General features: G+C 50.7%; 1 protein-coding gene across 12 annotated transcripts in view; it reads left to right on the forward strand.

Moving 5' to 3' along the window:
- LOC111846135 (FERM domain-containing protein 4A-like) overlaps positions 1-19,322 on the forward strand; it is a 72,475-nt gene that overhangs the window by 45,030 nt on the left and 8,123 nt on the right. For 10 of the 12 annotated variants that reach the window (XM_072709898.1, XM_072709903.1, XM_072709899.1 and 7 more), the window contains exons 3-14: positions 2,339-2,433; positions 2,716-2,808; positions 6,973-7,057; positions 7,876-7,932; positions 8,216-8,238; positions 10,799-10,882; positions 12,073-12,138; positions 12,881-12,938; positions 13,585-13,671; positions 16,837-16,912; positions 17,768-17,910; positions 18,110-18,251. In XM_072709898.1, the coding sequence (XP_072565999.1) occupies positions 2,339-2,433; positions 2,716-2,808; positions 6,973-7,057; positions 7,876-7,932; positions 8,216-8,238; positions 10,799-10,882; positions 12,073-12,138; positions 12,881-12,938; positions 13,585-13,671; positions 16,837-16,912; positions 17,768-17,910; positions 18,110-18,251 (1,009 nt within the window). Of the gene's footprint in view, positions 1-2,338; positions 2,434-2,715; positions 2,809-6,972; positions 7,058-7,875; positions 7,933-8,215; positions 8,239-10,798; positions 10,883-12,072; positions 12,139-12,880; positions 12,939-13,584; positions 13,672-16,836; positions 16,914-17,767; positions 17,911-18,109; positions 18,252-19,322 lie in introns of all 12 variants that reach the window. The other 2 variants (XM_023816039.2, XM_023816027.2) reach the window with 1 other exon arrangement.

The raw sequence follows: 19,322 nt of genomic DNA on the forward strand, positions 1-19,322 counted from the left end.
GGTGCTCTTTGGTGAATTCCCCTACATGTAGACTTTAGACTGAATGCTGCGTGTGTCTCTGTGCGTTTGTCTCGTTACCACCAGTTAAAAGTTTTTGCACACGCAGAGATTTTCTACATTTGCATGTTACTCTCTTAACATGTACTAAAAATGCACTAATTTTCTTTGCCAGCAAATGAATTTACAGTATGTTCACCATTTGAATCCGTTTATTAGCATGAAAATGTTCAAATTCATCAAAGTAGCCTCCTCTAGCAGTTATAACAGCAGAGAAAATTTGAAGCATTACAAGGGACATTAAATACTGCTCTGTTTCATGGGGTGAAACTGTTAACTAGCGCATTTAAAGTTAAAGGACAGCCTAGAATCTGACTCTGCCATCACCACACAACCAGTTAATACGATGTCAGACATGCACTGTTACACACTCTTTCAATGTTATAAAGGAAACGTGTTTTATTTGACGTATATTTTTATTTATAGTAGTGCTGTCAAACGATAAAAAATTTTAATCAGATTAATCACAGGGTTGCTGTGGTTTTATTTCGATTAATCACGATTAAATATTATTCATTTTTAATCTATATTAATCACATTTCATTTTGCATGAGCAAGCAGACTCAAGTAAAAAGGGAATATATATGCACTTAACATGTTTATTGAACATCTTGAACATGAGTCGGATGCATTCCATCTGCCACAGAAGTGCAATACCATGGACCCATATCAAAAAGCAACTTGTCGTATTTAAGGTACCTCAGTTAAAATGGTCTTTATTTTCGTTTACTTACAATTAGCCCAAACTATCGTTAATCCGACAAATAATCTGCCTACTCATGAAATCCAATTCTAGCCCGGTTAATTGCCATTGTTAGCAATATCAGTTGATAACACATTACACGCGGTGCTTTATGTATAAAACTCCGTAGCAACATGTCCACAGATAAGTTGGACGGTATAGTGTGTGCGACTGATTTAATGAGCCACAAATGAGAAGTAGTGCTTAAACAGTATAAAACTACAACTTTCCCTTCTGTTAATAAAATGCGCAGCCGTCTTGGATTCTGAACTCGGGATTCTCTGTGCTGCTCCGAGATATTTCTCGGATGTCCAAGAAACGGGAGCGCGCATGTCGTCACTTCCGGCTTTAATACTCGGAATCCGACTCGGAATACGAGTTCCCAGGGCAAATGGAACGAACCAAAACTGCCCGAAATGGGTTGCCAGAGACATTTCAGGGATTTTGAGTCATTCTGCGCTGCAGATGGGTTAATTGCGTTAAAAATTTTAATCAGATTAATCATGATGATGGATTAATCCGCGTTAACCCATTAATTTTGACAGCCCTAATTTATAGTTGTACGCTAAACTTTCCAGTGGTTAACAAGAATAAATAACCTGCAGGTTATGAAATAAATGGAAAAGTGTGTGTGTGTCTGTATGGTGGATTATGTTTATATTTCATTGTGAGGACCAAATTTCCCCCACAATGTAGTAAATACCTGTTATTTTGACATTGTGGGGAACATTTTTAGGTCCCCACAAAGATCTGTGAATGCAATCATATTTTGTTTGGTTACTTAAGGATTAGGGCTGGGTAGGGGTTAAGGTTTTCATTGTTGGGATTGAAATAAAATGAATGAAGAGTCCCCACAAAGATATAATTACAAACCTGTCTCTGTCTCTTTGTGTGTGTGTGTGTGTGCGTGCTGAAGTTGCCCGACTCAGAGATGTAAATGTAAACGTTTTTATGTAAACAAGGAGGGCATCTGTACTCTGCTCTGAGTGGCTAAACCTTATGTGAGACTGAGGAGGACAATAACATCAAAAAGAACCACCTCGTTCACGGGCAGGCGAGTACGTCCTGGCAGGTGACATCAGCCGGTTCGGGGGTCAGCTGCTCTGCATTCTATTCCACAGCTATTTCTGGGACATCAGGGCGGTTTGTGGCTGGATTAACGATCACTTCATGCACTTAATTACAAACGGCCTGAGCTAAAGAAAAGCAGTAATTAGGTCATTTTGGCGTGGAGCTCCATGTGGTGGGGCTGGGGGTGGGAGATCCCAAATGTCCACCAGGGGGTGCGAATATCACGTTTCCACCCCAAACGTGGTTGCTGCTACGTTTGTGGAAACTAAGCTCTTTTTCAGAGTATGAACCGAGTATCGAATGAGTATACACTGAGTATAGACAAGATGCAGAGTGTAGATGTCAGGCTTCTCTCCAGTATGTCATGGGAAAGGCGAAAGTCATCACGCTGAATCAATGACCCGCAGGGAGCTGACCTTAACGTACCCCAGTGCCCTAATCCCAACACCCCTCCCCTTCTCTCTGCAGCCCAAACTGATGGCGAAGGAGCTCCTGGACCTGGTGGCCTCCCACTTCAACCTGAAGGAGAAGGAGTATTTCGGAATATCGTACACTGATGAAACGTGAGTTTGCCTGGTCAAACCCACTTCCCCCAGTTTTCTTACACGGTCGAACCCACTTCCCTCATTTCCTGACATGGTCATACCCGCCTCCCCCATTTCCTGACATGGTCATACCCGCCTCCCCCATTTCCTGACATGGTCATACCCGCCTCCCCCATTTCCTGACATGGTCATACCCGCCTCCCCCATTTCCTGACATGGTCAATCCCGCTTCCTCCATCTTCTGACATGGTCGAATTCTCTTTCTCCACTTTCTGATGTGGTTGAACACACTAACCCCAGGGGACACTTCAGCTGGCTGCAGTTGGACCGTCGAGTTTTGGAGCATGAGTTCCCCAAGAAATCTGGGCCCGTGGTTCTTTTCTTCTGCGTCAGGTAGGTGTTGACTTGGATGGGGCTGCGAGCACCACCCCTGCCCATGCAATGGAGGGATGGATGAATGAATGGTTTATGCTTGATCTGGCTGTCAGTCCAGGGTGATGCTTATGCAGGGGGATAACCATCCGGACGAGCTTGGTGACGGTGACAGGGACGTCCCCTCATCTTGGTGGTGGAGATCTCAGCACCGCTTATGTACCTTGGGGGGAGGGGGGAGGCAGTCCTCGGGGGTCTTCTGTGTCATCGGCTTCTCAGGGTGTACACGCCCCAAGGGCCAGACACAGCAGAGCTGTCCACAGACTCACATCAATGAGGATTTACAGGTTTCACCACTGAGAGAGCTGGAGAGAGTATGAGTAAGAGGGCGTCATCATCTGTGAAGGAGCTCTGAGCTCGGGGCTGGGGGTGGGGGGGGGCTCTCTGGGGACCATTTAGCTGGGCTTTGGAGCAGCGTGACGTTTACAGTGTGTGTGTGTGTGTCTGTCTGTCTGTCTTTGTGTGTGTGTGTCTGTCTGTCTGTCTGTCTGTGTGTGTGTGTGTGTGTCTGTCTGTCTGTGTGTGTGTGTGTGTGTGTGTGTCTGTCTGTGTGTGTGTGTGTCTGTCTGTCTGTCTGTCTGTCTGTGTGTGTGTGTGTCTGTCTGTCTGTGTGTGTGTGTGTGTGTGTGTGTCTGTCTGTCTGTCTGTCTGTCTGTGTGTCTGTCTGTCTGTGTGTGTGTGTGTCTGTCTGTCTGTCTGTGTGTCTGTCTGTGTGTGTGTGTGTGTGTGTCTGTCTGTGTGTCTGTCTGTGTGTGTGTGTGTGTGTGTCTGTCTGTCTGTGTGTGTGTGTGTTTGTGTCTTGTCACCCCCCCCCCATTTCCTGATGTCACCACTGTGCCTGTTTTTATCTCCTTAACTGTCTGTAATCTTATCTTTTTTGGGTGGGGGTGTCACTGACCCTGGGGAGGAAATGTGGGGCTTTAATGAACCTCCTGATGCTTTCAGGGCAGGTAGACCAGCATTACCGCTGTAACTGGAGATAGGGGAGGATACCAAAAGCACCCACAAGCCCCAGAGGGCTCTGGAAAGAAAGCACAGTCATGTGACTCAGAAGCATGACCTCACTCAGAAGGGGAACATGCCTCCCTTCAATTTAGTTTCATTCCTGAAACATAATTGGTATGAATTGCATTTGTGTCTTTTGTGCTGCAGCTCAGCAGATATTGAATCAGTTATAACAAAGTGAGGCTTCATTGTTGGTCTTGGGGCATTGTGTATGATGTCACGGACACACATCACTGCTGGCCGTAGGCCTGGTGCCCTGCCTGATGACCGGATTGGTGCCCTGTTCGTTCTCGAGGTGGTGCTCTGCTTAGTGCCCAGTTTGGTACCCTCCCCTGCTTGGTGCTTTGCTTGGTGGACAGTTTGGTGCCCTGGTTGGTGGACGGGTTGGTGCCCTGCCTGGTACCCTGGTTGGTGGACGGGTTGGTGCCCTGCCTGGTACCCTGGTTGGTGGACAGTTTGGTGCCCTGCCTGGTACCCTGGTTGGTGGACGGGTTGGTGTCCTGCCTGGTACCCTGGTTGGTGGACACGTTGGTGCCCTGCCTGGTACCCTGGTTGGTGGACGCATTGGTGCCCTGCCTGGTACCCTGGTTGGTGGATGGGTTGGTGCCCTGCCTGGTGCCCTGCTCGGTGCTTTGTTTGGTGCCCTGCCTGGTACCCTGGTTGGTGGACGGGTTGGTGCCCTGCCTGGTACCCTGGTTGGTGGACGCATTGGTTCCCTGCCTGGTACCCTGGTTGGTGGATGGGTTGGTGCCCTGCTCGGTGCTTTGTTTGGTGCCCTGCCTGGTACCCTAAAAGATTCAAAGCTCACATACAGATATTTGTGTTTTGCTGTCCTTACAAAATCCTTGGGAACCTGGAAGCATCTAATATGTCAGCAAGTCTCCAATTTCATTGTCTCAGCATCTGGTCCCTGCCAACAACCAGGCTGTGGGCATGGCTCTCCGGATCAGGGGGGGCAGGGTCCAGGCACAGGGCATAGCTCTCCGGGTCTGGGGGGGCGGGGTCCAGGCACAGGGCATAGCTCTCTGGGTCTGGGGGGGCGGGGTCCAGGCACAGGGTATAGCTCTCCGGGTCTGTGGGGGCGGGGTCCAGGCACAGGGCATAGCTCTCCGGGTCTGGGGGGGCAAGGTCCAGGCACAGGGCATAGCTCTCTGGGTCTGGGGGGGCGGGGTCCAGGCACAGGGCATAGCTCTCCGGATCTGGGGGGGCAGGGTCCAGGCACAGGGCATAGCTCTCTGGGTCTGGGGGGGGGCGGGGTCCAGGCACAGGGCATAGCTCTCTGGGTCTGGGGGGGCGGGGTCCAGGCACAGGGCATAGCTCTCTGGGTCTGGGGGGGGGGGGGGGGGGGGTTCCAAGCTGTGGGCTTGGGGATGCGAATAATTTAGTGTACTTCCCTTTTGAGGTCCAACTACCGACTGAACAGCTGAATTTTGGGCTGCTCAAATTTACTGAGAGGGACACCCCCCCACCACCCACACACGGGCCTGTGGAGCTCCAGGTGCCTCTGCGGTGAGCAGCGGCATGAATAACCCCTGCTGTAGGTTTGGGCTTTGTTTCCTAGGCGACATGGAGATGCAGGCCCTGAATCATACTCAGGAAAGAACGGTAGTTTGTGTTTCTTGGTTTTATACTATGGGATGCCATGGGGTATCTGCCCTGGTGCTGATTGATAATACTCAGTGGTGATTTGATGGGAACTCAGCGTTGTAGCTCCAGGCCGGCTTGTCCTGGTGCAGCCTCCCTGACTGGGAAGCTGCTTTCGGCCACAGCTCCTGCCACTAAACACGTCATTTAGGCCCTCGATTAAAAGGCCTGTCGATATGACTAAATCACCTCGTCCCAGAATCACACCTCTTAAGTCAACGTGCAGAGAGAAACAGCCCAACTCCTCTGATCTGACATGGTGGAAGAGCTGCCATATCCAGTCAGGCAGCAGCAGTTTGATTTTCTGCAGGTTAATTGGGTTCACAGCCTCGTTCCCGGAGAAACATGCTAAGATGTCATTTGTTTTTCACTCTCAGATTCATGTGGCCTCCTTGATGCCATTGAGACTCAGCTGTGGTCTCAGTGAGGCTCAGCTAGGAGTCAGAAGATGGTAGCTAGTTAGCTGGTTAGCAGAACATGCTGCTTCAGCACCTCCTAAATAAATAGCAAATTTATTTCCTGTTTGGTGTAGTGTCTGTGAGTCTAACTCAAACCTTGGGAGCCCCACACAAATGCAAGGTCTGAACACCTCCGCTGGCAACCTCTGGAGGAAGAATGAGTGAAGTGTGCATCTTCCTATAGCCAGGTGTGAATCCACTTCAGATACGGCGTGGGTTAGCTTCAGATATGGTGCGGTCAAAAACTGAGGTCTGTCTGATGGTCTTTACCCACGTGGAGGGTTGGGCATCAGGTCAGTGATGTGCTGGCCCCCCCCCTCCCCCCACGGCTCAGAGCAGAGTTCTCATTCCCAGTGAGATGCTCCTCCACACACCCCATGCTTAAGCACCCCCCAGACACAGAGAAACTCTTACATAGATAGCTGTGTGGCTGCAGCCTATCAACAGAGGTTATCATCTTATTATTTCATAGGAACAGATACAGGCACTGCAGGTCAGATCTCAGCACAGGGCTGTAGGTTGTTGTCTGCCCTCTAGTGGTTTTAATCAACACTGCAGGTAAAACCAGAGCAAAATGTTATCAGAATAAGAATCTTTATTATCATTGTAAAAGTATGAAATTAGATGCAGTCCCTTTCAATGCAAACCGATTTTAAAAGGTAAATAAAAAATTTGAATTAAAAAGCTAAATTAAATACACTGTAAAAATAAATGAATAAATATACATGCATATATATTTATACAGTGCACTGTGATGCACCATATTGCACATGGAGGTGAGGTAATGTACATGTGAAGACAGACATACATTGAAGTGGAGGCACGATATTGCAGAGAGTAACAGAGTTGCACAGTAAGAGATTGACTCAAAGTGATTATTTGCTTCTTGTTGTGAACTCGAAGGTCATTTGATGGTGTTTTTATTTAAAATAATGCCAAAAGCAACACTAAACTGTAAAGGAACTGAGTGATACTGTTGTGTGTGTGTGTAATATGACACTGTTTTATTCCCTTCCAGGTTTTACATCGAGAGTATATCGTACCTGAAGGATAATGCAACTATTGAACTGTTTTTCCTCAATGCAAAGTCTTGTATCTACAAGGTAAGCTGATATTTTTTTCATCTTCTTGGTTTAAGAGTGTGTGTGTGTGTGTGTGTGGGGGGGTTAATTTCTGACACATCTAAAAGATCATTATGATATGAGTACCAGGTAGGTGTCAGTGGGATATAGCACCTTACATACTAAGCTTTGACTTTCCCATCATGCTGTGTTTTCAAACAGCTATTTCATCTCCAGTTCAGGCAGTGATCTTTCGGCTCTGGTGGGCCAGCCTTGGTTTCTCTGGATTTCAATCAGTCCAGGTTGTGACTCCTGTAAGAGTGTGCAGTTTATTTCCTGTCACATTCAGAAACCAGTTAACCCAGGTGTCCCCCTCTGAGGTGTGTCTCCAGTTAGCGCAGGTGTCCCCCTCTGAGGTGTGTCTCCAGTTAATCCAGGTGTCCCACTCTGAGGTGCGTCTCCAGTTAACCCAGGTGTCCCACTCTGAGGTGCGTCTCCAGTTAGCCCAGGTGTCCCCCTCTGAGGTGCGTCTCCAGTTAGCCCAGGTGTCCCACTCTGAGGTGCGTCTCCAGTTAGCCCAGGTGTCCCACTCTGAGGTGCGTCTCCAGTTAGCCCAGGTGTCCCCCTCTGAGGTGCGTCTCCAGTTAGCCCAGGTGTCCCACTCTGAGGTGCGTCTCCAGTTAACCCAGGTGTCCCCCTCTGAGGTGCGTCTCCAGTTAGCCCAGGTGTCCCACTCTGAGGTGCGTCTCCAGTTAACCCAAGTGTCCCCCTCTGAGGTGTGTCTCCAGTTAACCCAGGTGCCCCCCTTTGAGGCTCCTAACCTCAGATGTCCACAGCCTCTCCTCTTGTTGTCTCCTCAGGAGCTCATTGATGTTGACAGTGAAGTGGTCTTTGAACTGGCCTCCTACATACTTCAGGTAAGCAGGATGCAGCTTCATCAGCTTCACGCCGCACTGTTTCCACCTGTCAGCCACTGCATGTAGGAGATTGGGGCTTTAAAGGCAGTCCAGTGGGAGGGTGATGGTATGGAACCAGACCAGGGGTCCTTAGAAGGTGCCCCTCTGGGTGGGGGTTACGCTGTCCAGGACTGCTTTACCTGGGTCAGTCCCACATGCCCAGTCCCTCCCCAGGAGATGCGTGGCAGCGTGGACCCCAGCGCTTGTCTCTGACCCTCTGTCATCCTCTGTTCTCTCATAACAGGAGGCCAAAGGTGACTTCACCAGGTAAGACCCTCATCACGCTGCTTTGAGAGTAGGCTGCTGGAATGTGTGTGCCTTGGCAGCCCCCCCACACCCATGCGAAGTGTGGGGTCTGCCCCCCCCCCACTGGGTTATAAACAGACTGACAATAAACAATGCATTGTAAACAGATACAATCAAGGATCCCAAAACACAAAAACATAAACAGAAAATGGAGCAGAAATTCTAACTCTGCATCAAAATAAAAACCTGCGGGGAGTCGGTTGAGCAGAATTGTTTTGCTTTTTGTTGTTCACTGATATTTGTTATAAAATTAAGTGTAAGACAATTGGTGCAGCTGTCCGTGTGGCCTCCGGGTGGCACTGTACTGTCTCAAAATCACGTAGAATAGGCTCTTGACCACTAGTCCTCGCCGGTTGTGGTGTGAGAGCAGCTTTCCCATGATCTGGAATGTGGTGTGTGAATTCCATGCCTCCCTCAACTAATGCCGCTGAGCACTGTCGTCGTTAGCGATCAGTACCCCAGGGGAACGTGGGTGGGCTTTCTGACTCCTATTACAGTGACTCACCCAGAGCCACAGTCACCGTGATCACACCGGTGTAGTCCTGCCCAGCTTCCCACTTCAGGCGTCCCCACTGTTCACCGTCTCATTCCTAACCCTAACCCTAACCCTAACCCTAACCCACCCGTGTCCTTCAGCTCCCTCTAGGTGAGATGTTCTCTGTAGACGATATTCTGTCTCCTTGCCTTGATTACTTTAGATTTACAGCCAGCTGAGACATTTTGTTTCTAATGTTTTTGTTCTTCCTGATAATGTTATTGCTGTCCTTGGTCTGTGTCAGTGTTGTCAGTGTTTTGAATGCAATTAAAAATATCTGATTCCAATCCCTGTTTTCACAAGGAAGTGTAGGCAAAGTTTAAAGCACTTTTGAAGACCTTAGTGTGGGTTTACTGCTCTGTTAGTAGAAGCTGTGTACTTTTGCACCAGTAGGGGGAGCCACTGATTGGTCCTCTGGTTAGCCGGAATGCTCTCACTCCTTCATCAATGAAGAGAAAGGCGTCTCTGCCCACAGTCGCTTACAGCACCCACGTTCTTATGCTGCCCCGGCATCTTCCGGGGACTTTCACACACAGACTCACCTCGTCCCTCCATCTGCAGAGTGACGTCGGGGCTGTGGTTGTCCATTGGAGCGCGGGCGGCATTTCAGGACATTTAAGGGCCTTGAATCCGGCGCAGGGTCACCAGTGAAGTGGTGACGAGTTAGAGTGCTCGGGCGGCCTTGCCCGTCATGCAGTCACTGTCAGAGAGTATGTCAGAATGGGACAGCAGTCACTGTCAGAGAGTATGTCAGAATGGGACAGCAGTCACTGTCAGAGAGTATGTCAGAATGGGACAACAGTCACTGTCAGAGAGTATGTCAGATTGGGACAGCAGTCACTGTCAGAGAGTATGTCAGAATGGGACAGCAGTCATTGTCAGAAAGTATGTCAGAATGGGACAGCAGTCACTGTCAGAGTATGTCAGAATGCTACAGCAGTCACTGTCAGAGAGTATGTCAGAATGCTACAGCAGTCACTGTCAGAGAGTATGTCAGATTGGGACAGCAGTCACTGTCAGAGAGTATGTCAGATTGGGACAGCAGTCACTGTCAGAGAGTATGTCAGAATGCTACAGCAGTCACTGTCAGAGAGTATGTCAGATTGGGACAGCAGTCACTGTCAGAGAGTATGTCAGAATGCTACAGCAGTCACTGTCAGAGAGTATGTCAGATTGGGACAGCAGTCACTGTCAGAGAGTATGTCAGAATGGGACAGCAGTCACTGTCAGAGAGTATGTCAGAATGGGACAGCAGTGTCACCATGCTCTCTCCCTGTCATCCCCCCTGCCCGGGCCTCATGCGGAATGCACAGCAAGAACATCTTAGAGTGTGACTAATCATGTGTAGTCCGGGTCCCTGTTGGACATTTGTCCTACTCACTTCCCTTCCGGGAAACTCTTTAATAGATGGTGTTGGAATCGGTCCTGCGCTGGTCAGTACCTGATCATGAGCCACTTCTCGCTCTAGAGATGCATAAAGGCTCAGAAATATGAGGTGACCCTGCTGCCTTACTGGCACATTTCAGGTGGGTTTCTAAGCTCTGGGATGAAGGTAACAGGAATGGAAGTGACACATCAGGGTGTTACATGGTGACTAGAGCGAACGGGACGGTCACTGCAGACTCAAGCTGCTCTGCGGTGTGACATCGCTCAGGGGGCGTCACAGGCTCGGCCTTGGCGGGTCCTGGCTGGCTGTCTTCTCCATCTCTGCCCAGCTGCTTCTCAGACTTGCCTCCCAAAGAAACATCACAGAAATGGGGCTCTCATTATAGTCCCCCCCCCCTCCACTGGCAGTGATAAACCTAACCATGCAGGACCAGCCAGCATTAGGGCTAGTTTTTGCACACAGAAATGCAAATGAGCAGAGTCTGGAAGGTTCCCTATGCTAAAAAGCAGGCCTCTTGGGGTGCAGGGTCGTACTGATGCCGATGGGGGGAGACGGCTCTCCTCACACCACCTCACTAAACACGCTTCTTCTCTTTTCAGCAATGAAGCAACGAGGGCTGATCTGAAGAAGCTTCCGGCTTTGCCAACCCAGGTGCTGAAGGAGCACCCCTCGCTAGCCTACTGGTGAGCTGTACCCCCCCACCCAGAGCGCTTTCACTAGCTCCTCTACCTTGGGGTAATTTTTGTAAATATTTAAAGTAACCACAGAGGGCGACGCACGATGGGAATGAATCCATGCTCTCCTTTTAACGGGGATGAAATGTTTTAACAGGGATTAAATGAGGTCCTGTTTGGGTTGGGCTCTCAGTGCTGGTCCCGATGCCTTCTGTTGCTGATCAGAGGGAGATGAGGGTTCTAAGCAGCTCTCTGCAGTGCTGGGTTAACATTTTAGTGGAAGGCGCCAGAGACCTTCATACAGTGTCCTGTGGATGCTCTGTGACCGAGAGGCATGACGTCCGATATGTTTCAGGCCCTAATTTATGACTGGTAAAAGAACGGGGGCGATTATTTTCTTAGATTAGTCTCCTGCATGCAGACGTGTTTGTGTATAGCTTATATATGGCATAGATAACATCCATCTTCTTCCATTTTACATTTACTATGGGAAAATAAGGTCTTATAAATTCATCCTGTCAATCACTTCTTGCTTTAACTCAATGACCAATGGGAAGAGAATTTAAAACTCAGTCAGTTCTGAACCCCTGTTCTTCTACCTCCCATCATGTATGGTGGAACTATATGTTACATCATTTAACTTGGCGGATCCAGGTTTGGTCTGCTAATTTGTTCATGACTGTATAACTGTTTTAGGAGTTCAATGGAGCACCAGGCTGCATGCTAAGGGCAGTTGTGCTTCCCTGCCAGGAGGGATAGTCACATTAGAGAGCGGGACTGATTCAGCAGCTGTAACCCCCCCCCCACCCCGAGCCCCATCGTATCCCCCCTAAGCGTCACCACGCAGCCGGGACTCTCTGATATGTGAGCTGGACCTGGAAGCTCGTCGGCCCCATGCTCCATGTTCTTCTGCTTCCTGTCTGGCTGTTTCTGGACCTCAGACAGATCATGTTTAGGTGTCATATTCCCTGGCTTGTAGAAGGTTCTGGAAATGAGTCAGCACCACATTCAACTTCTATACTGATGTTGGAATGTTGGTCCAAACATCTGCTCCTCTGCTGAGGTGTTTCTCTCTGAACATGAACACTGCCATGATGCTGTCCTGTCCCTCTCTGCCTTTTTGGTCTGGCCTCCATACTGTCCTCCTACAGCGCGGTGCAGTGTTGCTAACGGAGATGCTTGCGGTCTTCCTGTTTCAGTGAGGACCGTGTCATCGAGCACTACAAGAAGCTCGGGGGTCAGTCCAGGGGCCAGGCCATCGTCAAGTAAGTGCGAGGAAGCCGCAAGCCCCGCCCACCACCGATCTGGCTCTCACTCTCCCGCTATATGTGTGTCAGCTTTATGTTGACTGTAGGAGCCGCTAAGTCCAGAGCGGTGCCTGTGTGTCAAGCTTGTATGTTTGTCACCTGTGACTGTTTTACTTGCCTTCCTTCAGTCCTGCCTTCCCTAAGCACCACCTTCTGTAAGCCCCACCCCACAAGCCCTGCCTTATGTAAGCCCCGCCCCACAAGCCCTGCCTTCTGTAAGCCCCGCCCCACATGCCCTGCCTTATATAAGCCCTGCCACACAAGCCCTGCCTTATGTAAACCCCGCCCCACAAGCCCTGCCTTATGTAAGCCCCGCCCCACAAGCCCTGCCTTATGTAAGCCCCACCACACAAGCCCTGCCTTATGTAAGCCCCGCCCCATGTAAGCCCCGCCCCACAAGCACTGCCTATATTAGCCCCGCCCCACAAGCCCTGCCTTATGTAAGCCCTGCCCCACATGCCCTGCCTTATGTATGCCCCACCCCACAAGCCCTGCCTTATGTAAGCCCCGCCCCACATGCCCTGCCTTATGTAAGCCCTGCCCCACAAGCCCTGCCTTATGTAAGCCCCGCCCCACATGCTCTGCCTTATATAAGCCCCACCCCACAAGCCCTGCCTATATAAGCCACGCCCCACAAGCCCTGCCATATGTTAACCTCACCTTCCATAACTGCAGTCTGTCTCTCTGTTTCTCTTCACAGTTACATGAGCATAGTGGAATCCCTGCCTACATATGGAGTCCATTACTACGCCGTGAAGGTATGTCTTCATGCTCACCACACTACCTCCACATAACTTCAGGACACCGGCTCTCAGCTCGTAGCATGTGGTTCACATTTCACCCAGGGCTTTGGCCGCAGGTAACCATGCTGACAGACCATGGTGTCCATGACCACAGCAGATAATGTGTAGGTGTGCATCTGACTGCGGGACACTGAGGGTTGGGGGGGTTCTGGGGTCACAAAGGACCCGTCTGGGCATGTGCTTCTGCGGATCTTGTTCTGGTGCCTCCAGCTTCCTTTAGCGACGACCCCGAATTAAACGCTTTTCCTGTCCGAGCAAAATGCCAGAGATGACAGGGAGCCCTCATCTCCATGCTGCCCGCTGCCTTTGTTACCGTAACCTTTTCCACTTGGAATGGCGCTTCATGGGAGGAGCAAAGACACCGACGTACTGAGAGCCGAACACATGTAGTTTGCGCTTCTGCAGGATGCCAAGCCCCAGCCAGCAGAGACGCAAAAACAACCCTCAACAGAATCTCGACATCTAATTAACACCAGTAATTAAAATCCATAGTTATAGTGCTAAAGAGTAATTGATTGAAACAGTGGAACAGGTCAAAATGTGAAGAGATGTTACCCGTAATGCTTCACTGTCCTTACTGGCGGCCCTTTGTCTTGAACAGGACAAACAGGGCATCCCCTGGTGGCTGGGCCTGAGCTACAAGGGCATCTTCCTGTATGACTACCAGGACAAAGTAAAGCCGCGCAAGGTGAGTCAGAGAGGGTGGGTCTCTTTCCCATAATCCTATGGGGCTGAGGAAACAGCAGACATTAGTCCTGCCTGGACCAGCTTGAGACTGCAGTCTGCGCGTTAGCCAGAGGGGGAGCAGCAGCCTGACAGAGCTGCCTGCTGGTCCCCGTGCACACGCCATACCTGCGCTGTCCCGCCCTCGTTCTTCATCACCGGGTGCCACTCTGGGTGTCGTGTGGCTGATCCTGGGAGGAAATAGCTGGAGGATCATCTGCAGCCCCCCTGGGGAGCAGTGACGCCATGTCCTGCTTCTTCAGAGAGGCGTTGAGGTGGGAGTCACTTCCCCCATTGCTGATTTCAGTATTTAATATGAAAATGTTTAATTATTTTAGGTATGGAATTAATGTCTGTGGGTATAACCAGGGTTCAACAGAGCAGTCAGCCAATAGGTTTGTTGGTCGCGGTGCCAGTTTCACTGGCATTCTGTGAGCACTATTCCAGTGACCTTTTCAGCCTGTGCCATTCAGATACCGTATGATGTAGGTGCCGCCTGTTCAGGTCCATGTCTGTGTTCCTTTGGTGTGAAACAGACCAGACCCAGCAATCTGGGCCATTTGGATACCGTATGATGTAGTCGCCACCTGTTCAGGTCCCTGTCCGTGTTCTGCTCTGTGATCTCACAGACCCGTGTTCAGCCGTGTGCTGTCCTGACGCCTGATATTGGCACCCCTGATGGAATATGCCAGTTTTACCATGGCAATAAACATCTGATATGAACTTCTGGAAATGTGCAGGATGATCTTAAAGACTGAAAGGCTGTCTTCGGGGTGGCACCTCTGGTTCTCCATTCTATGTGCTGAGAAGGACGAGATCGCTGGGAGGTGGAGTCAGACACGGCAATGACGCGCCGCTCCTACCGCCGGTTTAGAGACCCCATGTGGAAGCGGGAACCGTCGCCCAGCCACTGTCTGCAAATGGCTGCTTTGAGTAGCATCTCTGCCTTGCAGAAGGTCAAGCTTTTGTTCTGAAGAGCGATTGGCTGTGACTGAAGGCCGAGGGTGTGGGTGCATGGCAGCTGTCTGTCAGGCATCTGCCTCTTCGCTTCAGGGAGTAAAAGTCGAAGCTCCTCCAGGTCTTAAAGATGCTTCATTTTGAAGTGTCATACACACACCAGAATAGTCCCCAATGACTCATTTTATGAAACTGTAAGATTAGTCTAATTAGGGTTTCTCACCAAAACCCAAGTATTTGGCTGCATTTTGCTGAATCTGTGTGCCAGCTGTAGGTAGTCTGACCCCAGTTTCCGGAGTAAACCAATAATGATTTTTATATAAAATAATCCACAACATGTGGGTGGAAAAAGCCCCATTTTCACCACAGTGATTCATTTGGGTCTGAACATCACGCCCTGGTTGCACTTTCTGCATCACCATGACTAGGGTACGTACCCGTGTGGATCACCTTCGCTATGATGTCCAGGATAACTGTCGATCCCTCCGGAGCCTCAGGTGTGGAGGGGAGTAGGCTGGACACAGTGCACTGTCCATATCATCCTGCCCTGTCTGTCCCGTCCTGACTGTGCTGTCCTGACTGTGCTGTCCTGACCGTGCTGTCCTGACTCTGCTGTCCTGACCGTGCTGTCCTGACTCTGCTGTCCTGACCGTGCTGTCCTGACTGTCCTGACTATGCAGTCCTGACTGTGCTGACCTGACTGTCCTGACTGTGCTGTCCTGACCATGGTGTCCTGTCTGTCCTGACCTGACTGTCCTGACTGTGCTGTCCTGACTATGCGGTCCTGACTGTGCTGTCCTGACTGTCTTGACCATGCGGTCCTGACTGTGCTGTCCTGCAAAAAATAAATATCACTGTAGAAGCTGATATTAAGATTTTAATCATTTATAGAGCAGATCTGGAGGAATAGGAATCTCCTGGGTGTTTTTATTCAAGTTTTATGTAGCACATTACAGATACTGCAGAGCACCACAGGGACAGAATCTGCATCGTAACGCCAAACAGTCTCTGGGCCTTGTAATACATGCTCAGTATCCCACAATGCACGGCTGTCTCTTGATTTGTGTTGCTGCTCCCCTTCAAACCTGTGTGGATTCAGTGGGAACAGGAAGCGGTGAGGTGATTCTTTTTTTTTTTTAGTATTTATTGGAAATGCGTGAGAACATGCGCACGGCCTGCAGGGTCTGCACCCCCTGTGCATCCGCCCAACAGCTGCACGCTGGCAGTGAAACACATTGGAAGGTTCTGTGGGTCTTTTACTGCCATGGGATGAAGCTGGTGATCAAAACCACTTGAGAAGGTCTCCACCAGAACTCAGCAGCAGAAGAAATCTGCAGTGGATCCATTTACACTAAATTTATTTATTGGATGGCATTTACCCAAAGCACGGACATTTTTGAGGAAGCAGCGTCAGACAGTTCCTGGAACAATTAGGGCTCAAGGGCCCAACATCACTCTCCTGATGCTGAGATTTGAACCAGTGACCTTCTGATCAGAGGGCTGCTGAGGCCTGGAAGCTATACACCACCTGATAAACACAATCATGGCCCTGGGGGGTGAGGTCGTACTAGAGGCACAGGTTTTGAATGAGCATGCAGCTCTCCTTGGATGTACAGTGTGCGTTTCGTTTACCGGCATGTTCATCAGTGCGTCCGCAGTCCTGTGTGTCACACGCACTGTAAAGGTCTCACGGCGTGAAGGCGCCTGGACGCTGTTTCTCTGACTGCCTCCCCAGCACAAGAGAGCATTTATATGTTTCCTGTTGAGGGAGCACCAGCTGGCCCCCTCCGTGAGATGGATGTTCCACACATCCTCTCCGGCAAGGGCTTTTAGGGGAGTTTCTCACCGTTTTTTTTTCTGGGGGGGGGGGGGGGGCGCAGCTGTGTGGCCTGACAGTGTCGCGGGCAGGGAGGGGAGGCTTGTGTTAGCCAGCGGCGGATCTGGAAGGAGGAAGCGAGGCTCCCTGGGGAGGAGTCAGGAGGGAGGTGTTCAGAGGGAGGTGTCTCTCTCACACTCACACACGGTGGAAGCAGGAGGGGGAGAACAAGCAGCATCTCCTCTGTACAGATCCCGGAGTACCACGGAGAGCCTCAGCCCGGTGCTGCGCGGAGACGGACACGGGAGTGACTCCTCTTGCGTGTCTACTGCTCATGCGTGCCTCCTGCTCCTCCAGGTCTTCCAGTGGAGGCAGTTGGAGAACCTCTACTTCCGAGAGAAGAAGTTTTCCGTGGAAGTCCATGACCCTCGCAGGTAAATATACATCATGCCTCATTTTCCCATCATGCATCTCTGCTCACTTGCATGCTCGAAATGAGAATACATTAAGTATTTTAAACCCAATTAGAAATCTTTTCAAATATGTATGTTTTTTAAATTTTTTTCTAATGAGTGAGTACTAACATCTGTCCATCCTCGGGCAGTTCCGCCAGGCCTGCTCAGCGGGAATGTTTGACACGCCACAGTTTTTCTATGTAGGAAGTGCTGCAGTGCCGTGATCCCGCTCTGATTACTGAGTCACTCCAGCCACTTTTCCCCATCCGGCTTGACCTGGGCTGCATTCGCTCTTATCTGATGACCGTTTCCTCTCTGTGGCCCCCATCGGGCAGCTGTTTGTGGAGATAATCTCACGCCTTCTGCTCTGTCAGGGCTCTGCCTGCCCACAGCTTGTCCTCAGCGCCGCCATTCCCAATAACCAAACTCTGGGGAATGCAAAGGAATTCTGAGATAATATCTTGGATAGGGTAGCGGATTGCTTGCTGGGCCGGGGGGGGTTCAGCCTCGAGCTCCCGCCTGGAGCCCCAAACCCCTGCCAATCGCTTCCAGCTGGTGAAACACGGCTGATTTGGCCTGCCGTAGTGAGATGAACCCCCCCACCCCACCCCCACACCGTGCTGAGGCGAGACTCTGACACTTTCAGTTGGGGGGGGGTGGTTACATCTATTTCCAATGTGCCTAAGTGCAGCTGAGATTACCTGCACGCTGTCAAGAGTAATGGGGGGGGGGGCACCCAGACGTCTTGTGTGGTTCCCATCTGACATGCCCCTGCAGCCTCCCAGGCCTGGGGGGTAAACGGTGAATATAAAGTGGTGTATCTGTGTCCCACTGTAGGGCGTCAGTGAGTCGGCGTACCTTCGGTCACAGTGGCATCACGGTGCACACGTGGTACGCCTGCCCCGCCCTCATCAAGTCCATCTGGGCCATGGCCATCAGCCAGCACCAGTTCTACCTGGACAGGAAGCAGAGCAAGGTGAGGGTGGGTGGGCCGGGCAGCAGGGGCTCCTCTTGACTTTCCAAAATCCTGGTTCTGATGGGAACTCTGGGGCTGGAGCTGGGAATGCTGGGAATTGTAGCCCGGACAGGCAAACTGCCCTGAACCTGAGTCTGGGGGTATGAGCATGATCACAGAGCCAAGGCAACTATGACATGTTTCCCCTCACCCCCACCAGTCCAAAATCCACGTGGCACGGAGCCTGAGTGAGATTGCCATTGACCTGACAGAGACAGGCACACTGAAGACCTCCAAGCTGGCCAACATGGGCAGCAAGGGCAAGATCATCAGTGGCAGCAGCGGCAGCCTCCTGTCCTCAGGTAAGCTGAGCCAGGCCTGCATCACTGAGTCAACACCAGCGGAAAGACACTGCCCGGTCAGCACTGCCGGGTCCATACTGCTTGGTCCCGATTGCTGAGTCAACACCACCCAATCAACACTGCCAGGTCCACATTGCCCAGTCAACACCGCCAGGTTTACATTGCCCAGTCAACACTGCCAGGTCCCCATTGCCCAGTCAACACTGCCAGGTTTACATTGCCCAGTCAACACTGCCAGGTCCCCATTTCCAAGTCAGCACCAACCAATCAACACTGCCAGGTCCACATTGCCCAGTCAACACTGCCAGGTTTACATTGCCCAGTTAACACTGCCAGGTCCACATTGCCCAGTCAACACTGCCAGGTTTACATTGCCCAGTCAACACTGCCAGGTCCACATTGCCCAGTCAACACTGCCAGGTTTACATTGCCCAGTCAACACTGCCAGGTCCCCATTTCCAAGTCAGCACCAACCAATCAACACTGCCAGGTCCACATTGCCCAGTCAACACTGCCAGGTTTACATTGCCCAGTCAACACTGCCGGGTCCCCATTTCCAAGTCAGCACCAACCAATCAACACTGCCAGGTCCACACTGCCCAGTCAACACTGCAGGGTCCCCATTTCCAAGTCAGCACCAACCAATCGACACTGCTGAATTAACACCACTTGGTCAACACTACCAGTCAGCACTCCCAAGTCAACACCATTGAGTCCAGCATGAGGCCACGTTCGCGGTGTCAGGATGTCAGTGTGTGATCCAAAGCACGTTTTCAGCCTTGAGGTTTTCGCTTGTTTTCCCTCTTGCTGGGTTTCTGCCGAAAGCCGTCACCTTGGCCAGAGCGGCGTGCCCGTAAGCAGGGGAGTGATGTCAGGCCCTCATCATGCAGATCCAATTTCTGGAGTGTCTTCAGGACTGTGGAAGTGACAGAAATGGGTGGATAACAGATCTGTGCAGAATAAATGTAGACTGTGCAGAGTGTCTGTGCATAGTGACTGAACTGTACATATTAACTGTGCAGATTGACTGTGTGGAGTGACTGGACTGTGCAGATTAACTGTGCAGGTTGA

Source organism: Paramormyrops kingsleyae, chromosome 3, assembly GCF_048594095.1.
Source record: "Paramormyrops kingsleyae isolate MSU_618 chromosome 3, PKINGS_0.4, whole genome shotgun sequence".
Lineage (NCBI taxonomy): Eukaryota > Metazoa > Chordata > Actinopteri > Osteoglossiformes > Mormyridae > Paramormyrops > Paramormyrops kingsleyae.